Below are 14,702 nucleotides of genomic sequence, written 5' to 3'. Positions count from 1 at the left end.
CAAAGGAAATTAAAGTCTTAATGGTTATTTTATGATACTTTTATGGGAAGAATAAGCTAAGAAATCAGCGTGTAGACTAAGAGCAGTGTTTATAAGGGCCTGGGCCTTTACCAGTTTGTCAATTGAGTGTTGCTGTTACAAATCTGTGGTCTTAGGTAGTCCCAGTCTGCCAACCATTATCTTGGATTTTAAAAAACACCATTTACAGTAGTAATTTACAGTTGTGTTCCTGCCTGTAGGCAGATGCATCATGTAGTTGGGATTTTTTACTCTAAAATTCATTGCCTGGTCTCAGCTGAGTCCTCTGTAAGGAAGAGCTTTGGGATAAAAAACTGAAATAGGTTAAAATCAATGTTCTCCTGAAGCTAGTTGGAAAAAGAACTATATTTTTCAAAAAAGAAAAGCAGTATCACGTACATGTTTTGAAAATTTAGCCTTCAGACATTGCTCTGGGAGTCTCAGTTTAGGTTTCATGAAATTCATCATTTTGGGATCTGATGATAACATACTCCTTCCTGGTGCAAGATAGCATGCTGTATTTAAAAGAAAAATCAATGAAAATATTAATGGAATGTCATAAAGTGGTATTATTTTGTTGGCTGATGCTTACAAAGCATTTTTATGGTAGTTGCTTTTGAATACACAGAAGAGAAGGTGAATTCAGAGGAAAAACTTGAGATCTTAATAGAGGCAAGAGAGGTATGCATAAGTGTAGGGTTATGGTAGCATACAGGATTGTTACTTTCTGCCTTATTTCTTTGGCTTTTTTTGAAACATAGGATTGGACTATTTCTGCTATGATTGCGTGGGTATATAACACATTGTACTACAGAAGGAAGCTGTGAAGAACCAGAGTTAATTACTGTACTACATTTTTTGCTGTTTCCAATAATAAGGTTTGCATGCATGTGTAGTGCATGGAACTAAATCATCTGCACTACTGAAACCTAGGAGCAAAAATACCCAGTTGTAGGAGAATTGTGGGCCTTAGCTGTTGTTAATTGTTCCAGCGTTAGCAGGAAGGGGTTTTCCTGCTGTCACTGCATTCCTTTAAGACCCAAAAGCAGATATATAAAATAAATCTGTGATTGTGTAGTTGATGCAACTCAGTCCTGTGTCTGCATTGAGGGTTTAGAAGAGTATACTTAAGTAGTGGTTGAATACCAGCTGCATCAACTGAGGTGCAGCTTCAGCATGTTTACTGCTAATGTGTCATCATCCATATCTGGTTTTAGTGGAAGCTTAAGGTATTCATAGTACTACGTGCACCCGCGAGTTCAGTAGTTTTTACAGTCCTGTTAGCTACTGTCAAAGTACTCCTTTTGGCGATAACTTACTTTCCGTGCAGAGTTTTTAATTTAAATTAATATCATAGCCTTACTTTGTATTGAATTTTCAGTGTAGCCCAATACATAGTATATTTGGGCATCTAATTATATAACCTGAAAATAAATTAAATTTCTTATTGAGAAGGAAGAAGAGCCTAGCATATCCTTCCTGTAATCTCAGATTGATATAATTTAAGGTAATTTTTCATATCCATGTACATTAAGAAGGAAGGATTACCTGAGTGGCAAGGCTGTGGTCAGGAAATTTTAGAGTATTGCATTAATTCTGAAATTGCTATATTAAATTAGCTATTTATGGTCTAGAGCTGTATCTTATTTTGTAACAGCAAGTATTCGTTAGCTACTGTGAAATTTCAGGTGGCTGTGACTGTAATTTAGGAGTGATAGACCATCGCGTTAAGGTTCTGAAACTGCTTTATAATTCTCACATGGTGAAAGAATTTGATTTTGGAGCTAAATCTTAAAACTGCACTGGAATTTGATTGTATGGGTGAAATTGGGCCAGTTAAATCCTTGACTGCTTTCGTCATTGATCATGTTTGACTGGGTTTTTTGTGATACCAGCTGGTCTGTGGACCTAACTGCTCTGTTACGGCACCTTCGAGAAATTATATTGGGGAATTCTTGCAGCTCTGCAAGAATGATGTTGTGTTGTCATTGTCCCCAAGAGTTAGTACTGAAGATTTTTTAAAGACAGTTTGAGAGAAGTAGGTTTGAGCAAATATGCGGAGAAAGTGTTGAAAGGGTAATAGTGACACTAGGTGATATACAAGTTCTTTGGTTCTTTTGTGTTCTCAGTTAGTTGAAAACTCCTTGGGGTGGGTCAGTGACTTTTTCTTGAAATTGCCATCATTGTGGACTACTTGCTGCTTTCTTTGCCTGAGGATTTCAGGAGTGTAAAAGAAGGAATATTCACTGCTCAGTTCCTTCCTTGACAGTGAAGATGCATCAAGCATGGACGTGTGGTTCTGGACTGTGCGTGCAAATCGAACTAAGGGCTGATGAAGTTTTCTACCAGGCCTTTTGTCAGACTTTTAATGAAATACGGGTTCATACACAGACACTGGAAGACAAAATCAGCTTTGGCGCTTTTGTTCTCGTAAATTCAGTGCACTACACAGCTTTTTCAAAATGTACATGTAATTAAACATAATGTTCAGTCAAATTTACGTGTTAAAATTAGTTTTGAAATAGCTGATAGATAGAAAATCGTGAAAGAATCTGAAGAATTGATACTCCTGATGAAATTCTCAACTTTCTTCGATGCAGCTCCACACAACCATAATAACCAGTCCCAATAATTAAAGGGTATATACAGACAGGGATAGAGCAAAAGTGACTTGTTAGTGTGTAGTTGCTCATGTATGTTATTATGGTAAGGCATGCGGTTAGTAATAGCGTGTGCACAGTGTGGCGGCTGACTTGCATTTCTTGCTTCTACAGACAGCTACAGTTTCTTTTAAGGCAAAGTTAACTTCCTTCCTGACAAAGTTTCTGCTTCTAGAAAATTAAGTTACTGGTAACTAGGGTCAGTTGCTTGCTCTGTTGTTTGGTTACTATGGCTTGATGCTGTTGCTGCTGGTATTACAGGTGATGAGATCTCTACTGTCAGTCAATGAGCTGTTACCCTGTGGGCATAGTCTCATAAAATGGCAAAAATATTTTATTGTTCAGCTTGCAGTGGGGAAATTGAAGATTTAGGCATTTCTTGTGCTTACTGCTCCTAGAAATAATGTTGAAGTCTGAACCTCTGCAGGCTGAATGTAGCTAGAAAGCACTTTTCCATTAAATTCTATGGAATATAAACAGACCTGTTCTAGGCCAGGCAGTAACCTGGTTTCACTTGCTTGTGTAATTCTTTTGATTAACGTAGGACTACTTATGGATGGAAACATTTTCAGGATTTTGGGTCAAAAAATATAAAACCAAAAGAATAAAGCAAAGTGAATTGTATGAAGTACTGCATGCTTTTGTCTTGAAGTTTTGGATAAATGCTCTGTGTTTGTCAGTGTGACATATTAATCCAGTAAAGCTAATCAACACAGTAACACTGTTTTACATAAATTCTGATTTTGCTTTTATTGCAGCTATTTGTGAATGAACTTAGCTGAATATGGATCCAGGTGGTGGAAGTCTTGGATTGCAAACACAAGAATCCAAAATGCCTCACACTATGATTATGCAGGATTTTGGTAAACATTTTAACTATTAAAAACAATGAATAAAATCAAGACTGTTTTTCAGGCTTTTGCTGTACGTTTATAAATGATACCAAGATGCAGAGATGACTGATATGATAATGCTGTTTGCATGGCTTTTGAGAAAATTCTGATTTTAAGGTGGTGTATATTATGTCTGTGTATCCTTTTGTTGCTTAATCACTTACTTCAAAATACTGAATTAATTCTGGAGGAAAAAAAAAAAGCAACTAAGTCTGTGGCCCAGAGTGCTCTAGATGAGACAGAAAATGTTACCTGGAGTTCAATGGTTTTGTGGTATGTGAGCTTCTGCTTGAACTCACGTTGACTAGTAGCTACGTCTCCAACGTACAGGAGATGTAAATAACATCCAGTACAGGATGTACACAACGTCCGAGCTTTTGTGTGCTTACCTTGATTACTGTCACCAGTTCTCCTTTAGGCTGTGTCAGTAAATGTGGTGAGAAATAATGTCTTTGAAAACAACCTGTTATGTAGGCAGCAGTTTACAGATTTAGCTGAACCTGCATGTTCACATGTGCTTAGAAGTCTTCTGTCAAGAACGTTAGTCCTTGGACTGGACTGATACAAGAAAACTTGTTTCTATGTTGAGTTGGGGGGAGGGATACTTTTTCTTAAATAAGCACCGTTTCTTTTGGTGGCAGTGCTAAATTAACTGCACCAATTTTGAAGGTTTAGAGAAAGGACAGCAAGAAATCTCTGCTCTTTTCTTTGTTGGTCTCCATTTCTGCATTATGATGAGATGACCTTCTCAGGTATTGGAAATGACCATGTCTTTGTTCTAACGTGAATTAATATCCCTCAGAGTGTACCAAAATAACGGCATTTGCAGTATGATGCTGAATAATTTATTTTTTTCATTCTGATAAGAACCTTTTTCTGGTTGTAATCATTAAGATTAAAATTGCTATTTATGTGTGTGTTAAAATGATTCACTGTGCATTCTCTTTCATGTATAGAAAAGTAGTCTGCAAATGTGACTGGCCAGTCAAGTCTGTTAGTGGAAAACAGATTTCTGCTCCTAGCCATTCCTTGCAATGTGGCAAGTTGTTGGAAATTGTACTGTAAATACTGCATACAACTGAGTATTTATTTTTGTCAAGGCCCATGTAGTCTGAAGGCTGAGAGTCCTTTTATCGTAACAGCAATTAATGTATTGTTACCACACTTCCAGTGTCATGCAAGAATTCTGTGAAGGTTCAAATTGCAACTGTAATCAGATATTTTCTAACTGAAATTTATAAAAAAATGAAATTGCAAACTGGCCTCTAGGTTTTAACATAGCAGCATTGCAAAACCCAAATAAGGGCAAACTCTACATTATGTCTTAAAGAAGTGTCATGTTTTGTTTTTCCTATTTTAAAGAATACAGGCTGTTTTGGATAGTCCTTGTCAAGTGAAAGGCAAAATGTGGATTGTTGAAAAGTAATAGATTTGTATATCTGCATTTAAGTGCTCTATACAGTTATTCCATGCCTTAGGTAAACCAGTTGCTAATGCAATGATTTTAACATTTTTCTCCTCATTCGTAATTGTTTCATAGTGGCTGGAATGGCTGGCACTGCTCATATTGATGGAGACCATATTGTTGTGTCAGTCCCTGAAGCTGTCCTAGTTTCTGATGTTGTTACCGATGATGGAATAACTCTTGATCATGGCTTAGCAGCTGAAGTTGTCCAAGGACCTGACATCATCACTGAAACTGATGTTGTGACAGAAGGCGTAATTGTTCCTGATTCTGTTTTGGAAGCCGATGTTGCTATTGAAGAAGCTTTAGATACCAGTGATCATGTTTTGACTTCTGATCTAATAACAGAAACCGTTAGAGTTCCCGATCAGGTGTTTGTGGCTGACCTTGTTACGGGTCCTGATGGACATTTGGAGCACGTGGTGCAAGACTCTGTATCAGGAGCCAACTCACCTACAATGGTTTCAGAAGAAGTTCTTGTAACGAACTCAGATTCTGAAGCAGTCATTCAAGCAGCTGGTACTGTTCCTGGCTCCACAGTGACTATAAAAACAGAAGATGATGATGATGGCAAGAGTACATCTGAAGACTACTTAATGATATCTTGTAAGTTAAACAAAGGTAGATATAAACAGGAGATTATCTGAAGTAGAAGTGGTCTGGTGGGGAGAAGTTACTATAACTGGACTCTTGCTGCATTCTTTACTGGAACGCTCAAGTAATAGTCTATTACCCAGTTAATTCTTGGTGTCTGGATTTGGATTTTCTTGATGTAAAGTCCATTATTGCTGATACAGCAAGAAAGAGTGATATGCTGTTGAGTGAGTATGTGTGTATTTCTGAAACTAGATGTTTCTGAAAATTTAGAAAAACACATTGGAAAGTTAAACATTCTGTGTATTTTGAGTGTCATACTTTATTTTTTTATTTTTTAAATACACAGGTATTTAACCACGTTACGTAGTTTTGTGTCAAAATAACGTGTTGGGTTTAAGCAGTAGAATCCAACAAAGAAGGGAGTTTTTTAAGATAGCTGACTCGTAAAGTTTTCTCTTAAGTTTCCACAAAATACTGTTTGTTTAGTTGTATTAAAAATTACAGTAGGCATTTTATTGTATGTTGTGCTGTTCTGGGCTGAACTTGACCTTAAGGGGTTGTGTGCATTAACTGGTGGGCTCTGACGCTGGGCGGCTGCCCATTGCAGTTCTCACACCACACTCCGCTCTGAGGAGACTGGCCCTACACCGCTTGTGGAGTGAGAGCTGCTGGAAGGACCTAAGGTGTATTCTGTTTCTTCAGTGGTTCAGTTACGCTCAAGATAAAGAGGTTTTATTGTTACACAAAGTTGGTAAAATGTATGATAGTTCATTTTAGAGTTTTGACTTCTCCAAATTAGTTACTGAAATGTGAGTAGGTCAAACCAGATTTTATTTAGTCAGAAACAATATGCTAAAAAAAATGGCAGTGCCAAGTGTGTCAGAAGTGTCAGTCTGTTCACAGCAAGCTGCCTTTATTAAAAATGTCAAGACAGAGGACATGACTGATTAGTGATCATAATGATTTCATATTTCGTAGTATTTATGTCCCTTATGCAAAATATTTTTTTTTGTTATTTATTTTTTGTTCAGTATAGGATGGACAGCAATGGGGTTTTTTTATCATTCTATCATGACTAATGCCATATGTCAGCAGTGGAAGTCAAAAAAGTTTTTTTGGCAAAAGAATAAAAAAAAACCTCAATCTGAAAGCAAATTAGACCTATAACAGAAAAAATCCCGTGTGTTTGCGAATGAAGGAACACCATTTTTACAGTCAGTTGTTTCACTGAAAAAATTCCTCCTTTCTGATAGAGTACTTATGGTGAGTTGTATTCTGTAACTGCAGTATTTCCAGCTGCACCTTTTAATTGTAAGTAAAGTCACGTTTGGAATTTGGAATTCCTTCTAAGCCAAGTGTGATTGATAATGATGACCACTGCACTTAGACCAGAGAATCTTAAACTTTTAAGTAACAGTTCCCTGATGACCTCGACTGTGTCTGACACATTCATATTTTTGTCAGGTGTTCTCAAGCCTACCAATGGCTTTTTGCAATGTTTTGAAGCCAGTGTGAGACCTGATTTTCAGCAGTTAGATTTCTGTATATGTATAATCATGATACGTCTGAATATTCACAGCTGGAAGCTACATTATTAATTAGAATTTTATTTTAAGTTACTGTTTTAGATAAATTAAGGCAGTCATAAAATTATAGACTCGTTCAGGTTGGAAAAGACCTTTAAGGCCACCCCGCCCGGCCCCTGACCCAGCGCTGCCAAGCCCACCGCTGAACCGTGTCCCCAAGCACGGCGCCTGCGGGGGTTTGGAGCCCCCCCGGGGACGGTGACAGCACCCGGTCCCTGGGCAGCCTGTCCCCCTGCCCGGCCACCCTTTCCGCGAAGGAATTTCTGCTGAGATCCCCCCTGACCCTCCCCTGGCACAGCCTGGGGCCGTTCCCTCTTGTCCTGTCGCTGGTTCCCTGGGGGAAGAGACCGACCCCCTGGCTCCAGCCCCCTCAGGCAGCCGCAGAGCCATGGGGTCCCCCCCGAGCCCCGTTTCTCCAGGCTGAGCCCCCCCAGCCCCCCCAGCCGGTGCCGCAGCCCCTTCCCCAGCTCCGTGCCCGTCGCTGGACACGCTGCAGCCCCTCAGGGTCTGTCCTGTAGCGGGGGCCCAGCCCTGAACCCCGCGTTCGCGGGGCGCCCCCAGTGCCGGGCGCAGGGGACGGGTGTAGCTGCCGGGCCCTGCAGGTCAGCCCCCCCCCCCCACCCCCCCCAACTCGGTGCCATCTGCAAACTGAGGGGACACTCGATCCCCATGTCCAGACTGTGGGTAGGGATGAGATCTCTTGCCTCTGCTGTTTCAAGGCTGGGTTGTGCTGGGTACACCAGCCTGACCCAATGAAGTATCTTACTAAATTTTTTTCTCTGCAGAAATGAATCAGTCTTACACAGTTGTTCATTTTTTGGTAGTTTTTTTTAAAACTTTTTAAATTAGCCTTGAATTTGTTACATTTATTAATCTGTTGTGTAGAATAGATAACTGTTTAACCCCTTTTTTATTTACCTATATTTTTATATTGTCAAATGTTCAGAAAATACTGTAGAAGGTTGATTTTATGACATTTCTTTCAGGGTGTATCTACATGACTTGAACTTTTTTTATAACATAAACCACATCAAAATGATAGTTGTAAAGAATCTCAAAACACTTAGCTGTCTTTTACTGAAATTTAACATCTAAAAAGGAGGGACTTTGCATTGAATGCCAGATAACGCCCTTAGGGAATACTACCAGCTGTTCTGTGGAACACGTTTGGGGAACTTGTAAAATACTACATTTTAGGGTGTGAAGCTGAGCTGTGTGGAATTTTAACTTACCTTACTCTTGTTGAAAATTACCACTTGAAATATACTGAAAGGTGATTTTTCACCATTTTGAGGTGACATTCCCATGTAGATACTTTATATTCTACTTGTAATTATATTTTTGCATACATACTATTTGGAAAATAATCAGTTTGTCTTTGATAGTTCTGTAAACTAGCTGTGTATGATTTTGTGATTAGAAATTTTCACTGGAACATCATCACCAGTCTGCTCTCTCAGTGGAGATGGTTTCAGCTTTTTAAAATCAGCCTTACAACCGTAAAGCTTTGAAATCTTTTTTTTAATACGTTCACAATGTATGCCACGGGATATGCATGATCCCTTGTGCTGAATCTCCAGAATACCTGTTTAAAAGGGACTGGTTAAAGAGGAAATTTAATAGCAAATGAATGCATATGGTGTGAGCATGAACCCAGTCCGTCTCACACTGAGATGGGAAGATTAAGAACAGTACATCCCACTGTGCCAGGGAGGAGTTAGCACACGTGTAGCTTAAAGCATACCCTTTTTTGTTTTTCAGGTTTGCGATATTCAGACCCACAGCGGATTGCCAGCTCCCGATCCGTGTGTTGGCCCTGCATGCACTATGCTGGTGACCTCATACCCACCAAAGAGCAACACTGGAGCTGGCCTTTAGGGGTAAGGTACTGTTCCACCACCACCTCCTTTTTAGTGTATTACAGTACAGTGTTACATAATCTGCTAAACATTGTAGTATTAATACTCCTATATTGTAACCTATGGGATATAAAATAAGTATATCAGACATTAAAAAATATGAAAAATTGTAAAACCACAGGACTTATCTTGCCCTCATGTTATCCCTATGGGCTCCTATGGTGGGTGTGATATCACCAGCGTTAGTGCATGCTGAGGCATCATATGAATTGGGAGCTGGCAATCCACGGTGAATCTGGACATCACACACCTGAAAACAGCAAAGTAAGGTAAGTTTAAAATTGGAAGTGTGCTGAGTTTTCCTTTAAACCTTGTTTATGCAGGAGGATTCAGCATATATTTATAAAGGTTCTCTGTTGGTTTTTTTCAGTTAATTTTAAGTGACGGGATAATAATATGTAGTGTTTCTGGTGGATGAGTCAGATCTGAAAGACACTTTCATATGCCATTGACATAAAGTAAGCATTCTTGTTCCTGAGAGCTATCACTGGGAAAAGTCACCAGATAATTTAGCACTGAAGGGTTAGCAGTCTGTTACTGAAGCCATATTACTTAGACAATAGAATACTTTCATGATCTGTTTTTTAAGGAATTCTTAATATTTTGGAACTTGACAGAGATTACAATGCCCTGCTGTGTTGATTATTTCCCCCTTATCTAAATGTGTTTAAAAAATAGATTGAAACCATGAAATTTACTTCATATAAGACAGCAATTTAAGCAATAGCAGTTGCCAATTTAGTGTGGTTTGTTATTGCGGTATTTGAAACACAAGGCAACATCTTAAAAATGACAGTCTATATCAGTATTATTTTCTCAGTCCAGTTTATATTTTTCAGAATTTGTTATATTACAGTTTGGTGGTTTTTAAAAAAGTGATTCCAGAGGCCCTGGATACGCAGACTTCCTGATACTACCTTAGCTTAAATTGTAGAGAGTGAACATCTTTGAAAATACACAGGTTGGTTGATGCTGTGCAAATAACCACTAATTTTAGAAATCATGTTGTAAGACCCCTCTAAGACAGGGCTCCCTGTTTTTTAAAGCATGTTGAAGATCGGGGGGCTTTACTTGAAATGGTAAAATACAGCACGTGAGTGTACATGCTATATCAATGTATTTTACTTCATATTTTGGGGTAAAAATACTTAGAAAATTGAAAAAAATTGGTCATCTTTAAGTAATCTTGTATTGCAACTGATGTCCCAGTAAGGCAACTATCTAAAATTGTGAGGTTTTTTTCTTATGTTATTTCACCAGATACATAGTGGTGTGCAGTCATGGTCGCCCAATATTATTTGGGAATTTTTGCCGTAAAGAAAGCTTGTTACCATACATGTGTGATAATGCCACTGTTCATAGGATATTGCTGCTGTTAAAGAACCTTGCGGTACAGAAATATTTCCTTTGTTAGACTGACAATGCATTATGTTTATAAAATTTCTGAGGTCAGAAAAAGTTGGTGTTGCTTGAGTTGCAGTTTTGAAAATAACTTTACTACCACCTACCAATTCTGAAATTATAGTAACAGCTTACAATTAAGAGCATTCTTCCACCTGGTCTTTAAATACTCTTTTTCTGCATTTTGGTAGCATGTCTAGTCATACAGCTATATATATAAAATCACTCCTGCCATGTACTATTAGTTACTTTCTGTCCTTCAGAGACTTACAGATACAGTGGAAATGTTCATTGTAGTAAAATTAAACATATGTGTATCCTTTTGAAGAATATGGATAAGAAACTTCTATAAACGTTAAAAGCCATGCAGAAAAGAAAATGGTCTTTAATAAATTCAAACACAGTAAATGTATGGAAGTACTTTTTCCGAGATAAGTATCTTTTAGCATCTTCCCTTCATCCTGTTAGTAAAGGTTGCATAATTCTCTCTTCTAAATCCATTCTGTCAGCATAAAAAATACCAGTTAGCAGATGCAGTAACTCCCATACTGGATATGAAGATACACTAACAATCTAACACTGGTAAACTTTAAGTTTGTCAAAGGAATATGCCGGGTTCTCTGTTGTGGCGTTCTCATCTGTGCTGTTCATACTCGGACTGTTCCTATTGTGCTGCAAGTTAACGGGAATGCCAGGCAGTACATGTCAGATACTAACAGACCGAAGTGTTGATGTTGCTGACATCGATTTTAATAGAGATTTAGAATGTTTTTAATTAAAAAAAAACAACCAAACTTTTCCTGAGAAAATTGTTTTTTTCTGCTGATCCAAGTTTGGGATTCTTTGGGCAATGCAATTAATCTCTTATTTACAAAAAGAAACAGCTAAAACAGCATTTTTAATATTTTCAGTTTAATTTTCATCAAAATATATACATTTCAGAGGTTCCAAAATGAAATCAAAGAGTTATTTGTACTTACCTGCATTATGTCTAGTTCTGTCCTCAATAACTTCTATACTCTTCTGGTGCAGTCCAGGATTTGTGAAATGGGAATGAGGTTCCTCAGTGCGGGGGTGACAGGCGCTACGTGTTAGAGAGGTGTTTCTGGGGAATCCTGTCCGTCAGTGGGAAGGGCTTAGTTTGGGATTGCTGTGGTGGATTCCTGCCCTGCTGCAGGGAAGGCATCTGCTCCTGTTCTAGCAGGTTCTGAACCACCTCACACAACTGCCTAGAGTATTCAGAAAAGCTTAAACTAACTCCAGTGTAGCTGGGTAGACCAGGCTGTAGCCTGGGGCAGTTAAAAGCAGCTCTTCAAGAGCAGCCATGGCTGCACTGAGGGCAGGGGGCTTAGGGCGGGACTGGGAACCACTGCAGCCATCCCAAGGTAAGCCGGGCTTTCCCCAGTCGTCACAGCCCTCGGGGCTGCGTGGGGTAGGCTCTGGTCTTAGTCATGAAAAGCTACTGTCATTTCAACACGATTATTATTTTTTTTTTACCTAGTATGCACCTATTTTAATGTTATGTATGCATTAAATTGCTGTTTCCCTGGAATGTATTTAATTCAGATTTTGTTTACATTTTGTGGAATTCCTCTTTATTTGGAGGACTTCTGTGGGTGTTAAGCATTGCACAGGTTTGTGTTGGCCATCTGCACAGGAGCTAATTTTATCCACCAAGAGAAGTGTGTTGGCAGTATGTATGCCAGAAAGAAGCCTAGTTTAGTGGCCTCCGTATTTGCAATTTGGGGGGTGTGTGTGTGTGTATATATATATATATGGATTTCTATGTGAATACCCTTTTTACCAAAATAGTGTTAATTCTGCATTTTTCATAGTTCGAATGTACTTTTTGTTGTATAAGTAAAATGAGCATTTTGAATATATGGACCAAATAATCAGAGTGATTAAGATGGATACATAAAGGATGAGAAGTCAGTTTCACATAGTAGTATTTGGATTTATTGTCACTGCATCTTTTAATCAGCTGTATATTATACAGTAGTTTTCATTAATGTATATGTTTTCAAGTGATAAAGTAGATAAAATCACAGTTCCTTTTACAGTGAAAGTGTAGTCAAATTTCTGATGTGCACCTTTTTTACTGGGAATATACTCTTGAGTCATCCCTCTTCACACAGCTACTAATTTTTAGTCACCAGTATCTTAAGAGTAGTGAAACTTTTGGGAACTCTTAGACTGTAACAGGCAATTCTGGGTTAATTTTAAACATTTTTGACAGGTGTTTAATTTTACTTAATTTTGATACATTTTTGCTTTCTAAGTGTAGTAGTTTCAGACACAACCAATTACCACATTCTCTTTGATGACAAGCTCCCTCTTGTGTTGTTCATTCTGTAATTGTTGCTGTGTCCTGAGTTGCAGTACAATGAGTACTGAACTTCTGGAATCTCTTCTAAGTATCTTGAGATTAACTGTTTTGTAAAAGTCATTTATGAATACAAACCTTTATTATGCATGGGGGTAATACTGGAGAAAATCATACTACTGATTAATCTGACTTTTTAAAAATGTGTTTGAACCTCATTATTGTTCTCTTCTCTTTACAGTGGATGATGTTGGAGAAAAATTGGACCATATAGGAAGCACTCCCTTGAAAATCAGTACCGAGGTGACAAATGATGATGTTGCTAAAGATGATGGTTTTGGTTCAGAAGTTATCAAAGTATACATATTTAAAGCTGAAGCTGAAGATGATGTTGAAATAGGTACCTTTTAAATTTTATGTATTCTTCCAGTAGTATGAAGTATTTCAGTGCCGTCTTGTTATTTGTTCTTAATTTCATATAATCTACTGACTGGAATGTTCCGTAGACTGTGACATTTGTGGAGGCTGCCTGTATGCACTAAATACTGGGTGTGTATTGGTCTCAGGTTCTCTTGATTAGCAGGATTTATTTTCAGGCAGCCAAAGCCCAAATGTAGAAGTGGTCGGGTGTCTGCCACTGTTTTTCAGCTGCTGCTTTTCTCTGATGCTTGTAAGACTGTGTGTCAGCACAGAAAACCCTCTAGAGTAGATTCCTTTCATTGGACGGTTTTTGGCCTTGATACAGGGAGGGGAAGACTGCTGGGGCTTTAGGCATGCAGTCATGTCCAAACCTAACTAGGAAACTCAGAACTGCTCTGCAGTTCTCTTTCACAAAGGATAGACCCAGCACGTCCAGGTGCTTTGCATGCAGATATGCAGGTAACCCGTGTTCTGTTGTTCGTGACTTGTAAAAGCAGCGTTCCCCTGCCATTTGTCCTCTGAGCTGAAACCTTTGGTTCCATGTTACCATTTGTATTTAGGTACTGAAACTGCCTCACTGGAACATAGCTGGCTTGGAGCCCCAGCACCATTCACAGGGCATGCCCCATTCACAGCGCAAACCAGCCTGATTCTGTTCTTCCTGGAGTTGAGAGGGGAATTCACCTCCCACGGACCGGTAGCATTGGCCTGGCTATGCTGTGAAAGTCTCAACTTTAAATAGAGCTATGGATTAGATCAGCAAAGTCCTCCAATTAGTAACAGTCCTGATGCCTTTTTTCAAGTAGCTTGAACTGCTACTTCATGAAATTTCTGGCTGTATGATACCTTCATTTTTCTGCTCTTGAGACACAAGTCATCTTTTCAGCTCAAGTTAATGGCAGAAGAGGATTGTTCCAGGAGTGACCAGACTGCTGGCTAATAGGGCCGTTGTCTTCGGTTTGCACTGCCAGGGTAGGTTCAGGATTAGTTAAAACTGTCTTACGAGTTGCTTGGTATCTTCTGCAAGATGATGCAGCGTAGATTTTGAAGCCTGTTCGTAAAGTCCGTCACAAGGTCGCCAAAGTAACTTTACACGTGTTGCTATCCTGTTTGGAATAGACAGTGTCTGATTTGGCTAAAGGTTAGTGAGTATTTCTGTAAGGCCCAGGGATTTCCAGTATTTGATCCTTAATTCCTTTCAAGTGTGAGAAGAAGGTTATGAAGACCATGTGCATTTAGCATGAATACCCAAGACCATGGACAAAGGATCTAGAGAAGCAGCATCTTGTCATTCCTTATCTGTTGCAGCATTCGTGTCATCTGCAAGTGCCTACCTGAATCACCAGGCCCAGTTTCTTGCTTGGGGATGGCTTGTGAGTCTCAAGGGACAGACTGCTAATGCAGCAGCAGGAAGAAT

The 14,702-nt window shown here is 38.9% G+C and overlaps 1 protein-coding gene across 9 annotated transcripts in view; it reads left to right on the top strand.

The window, feature by feature from the left end:
* Positions 1 to 14,702, top strand: part of ZNF711 (zinc finger protein 711) — a 45,851-nt gene that overhangs the window by 23,757 nt on the left and 7,392 nt on the right. For 8 of the 9 annotated variants that reach the window (XM_040614097.1, XM_040614101.1, XM_040614100.1 and 5 more), the window contains 3 exons: positions 3,437 to 3,541; positions 5,112 to 5,642; positions 13,107 to 13,265. In XM_040614097.1, coding sequence (XP_040470031.1) covers positions 3,463 to 3,541; positions 5,112 to 5,642; positions 13,107 to 13,265 — 769 coding nt within the window. In that variant the 5' untranslated portion in view covers positions 3,437 to 3,462. Of the gene's footprint in view, positions 1 to 3,436; positions 3,542 to 5,111; positions 5,643 to 9,110; positions 9,408 to 9,508; positions 9,597 to 13,106; positions 13,266 to 14,702 lie in introns of those variants that run through there. The other variant, XM_040614106.1, reaches the window with a different exon arrangement.

This window comes from Falco naumanni, chromosome 14 (genome assembly GCF_017639655.2).
Source record: "Falco naumanni isolate bFalNau1 chromosome 14, bFalNau1.pat, whole genome shotgun sequence".
Classification (NCBI taxonomy): Eukaryota; Metazoa; Chordata; class Aves; order Falconiformes; family Falconidae; genus Falco; species Falco naumanni.
Note: the sequence above shows the minus strand (reverse complement) of the source record. Positions and strands in the feature narration are given on the sequence as shown.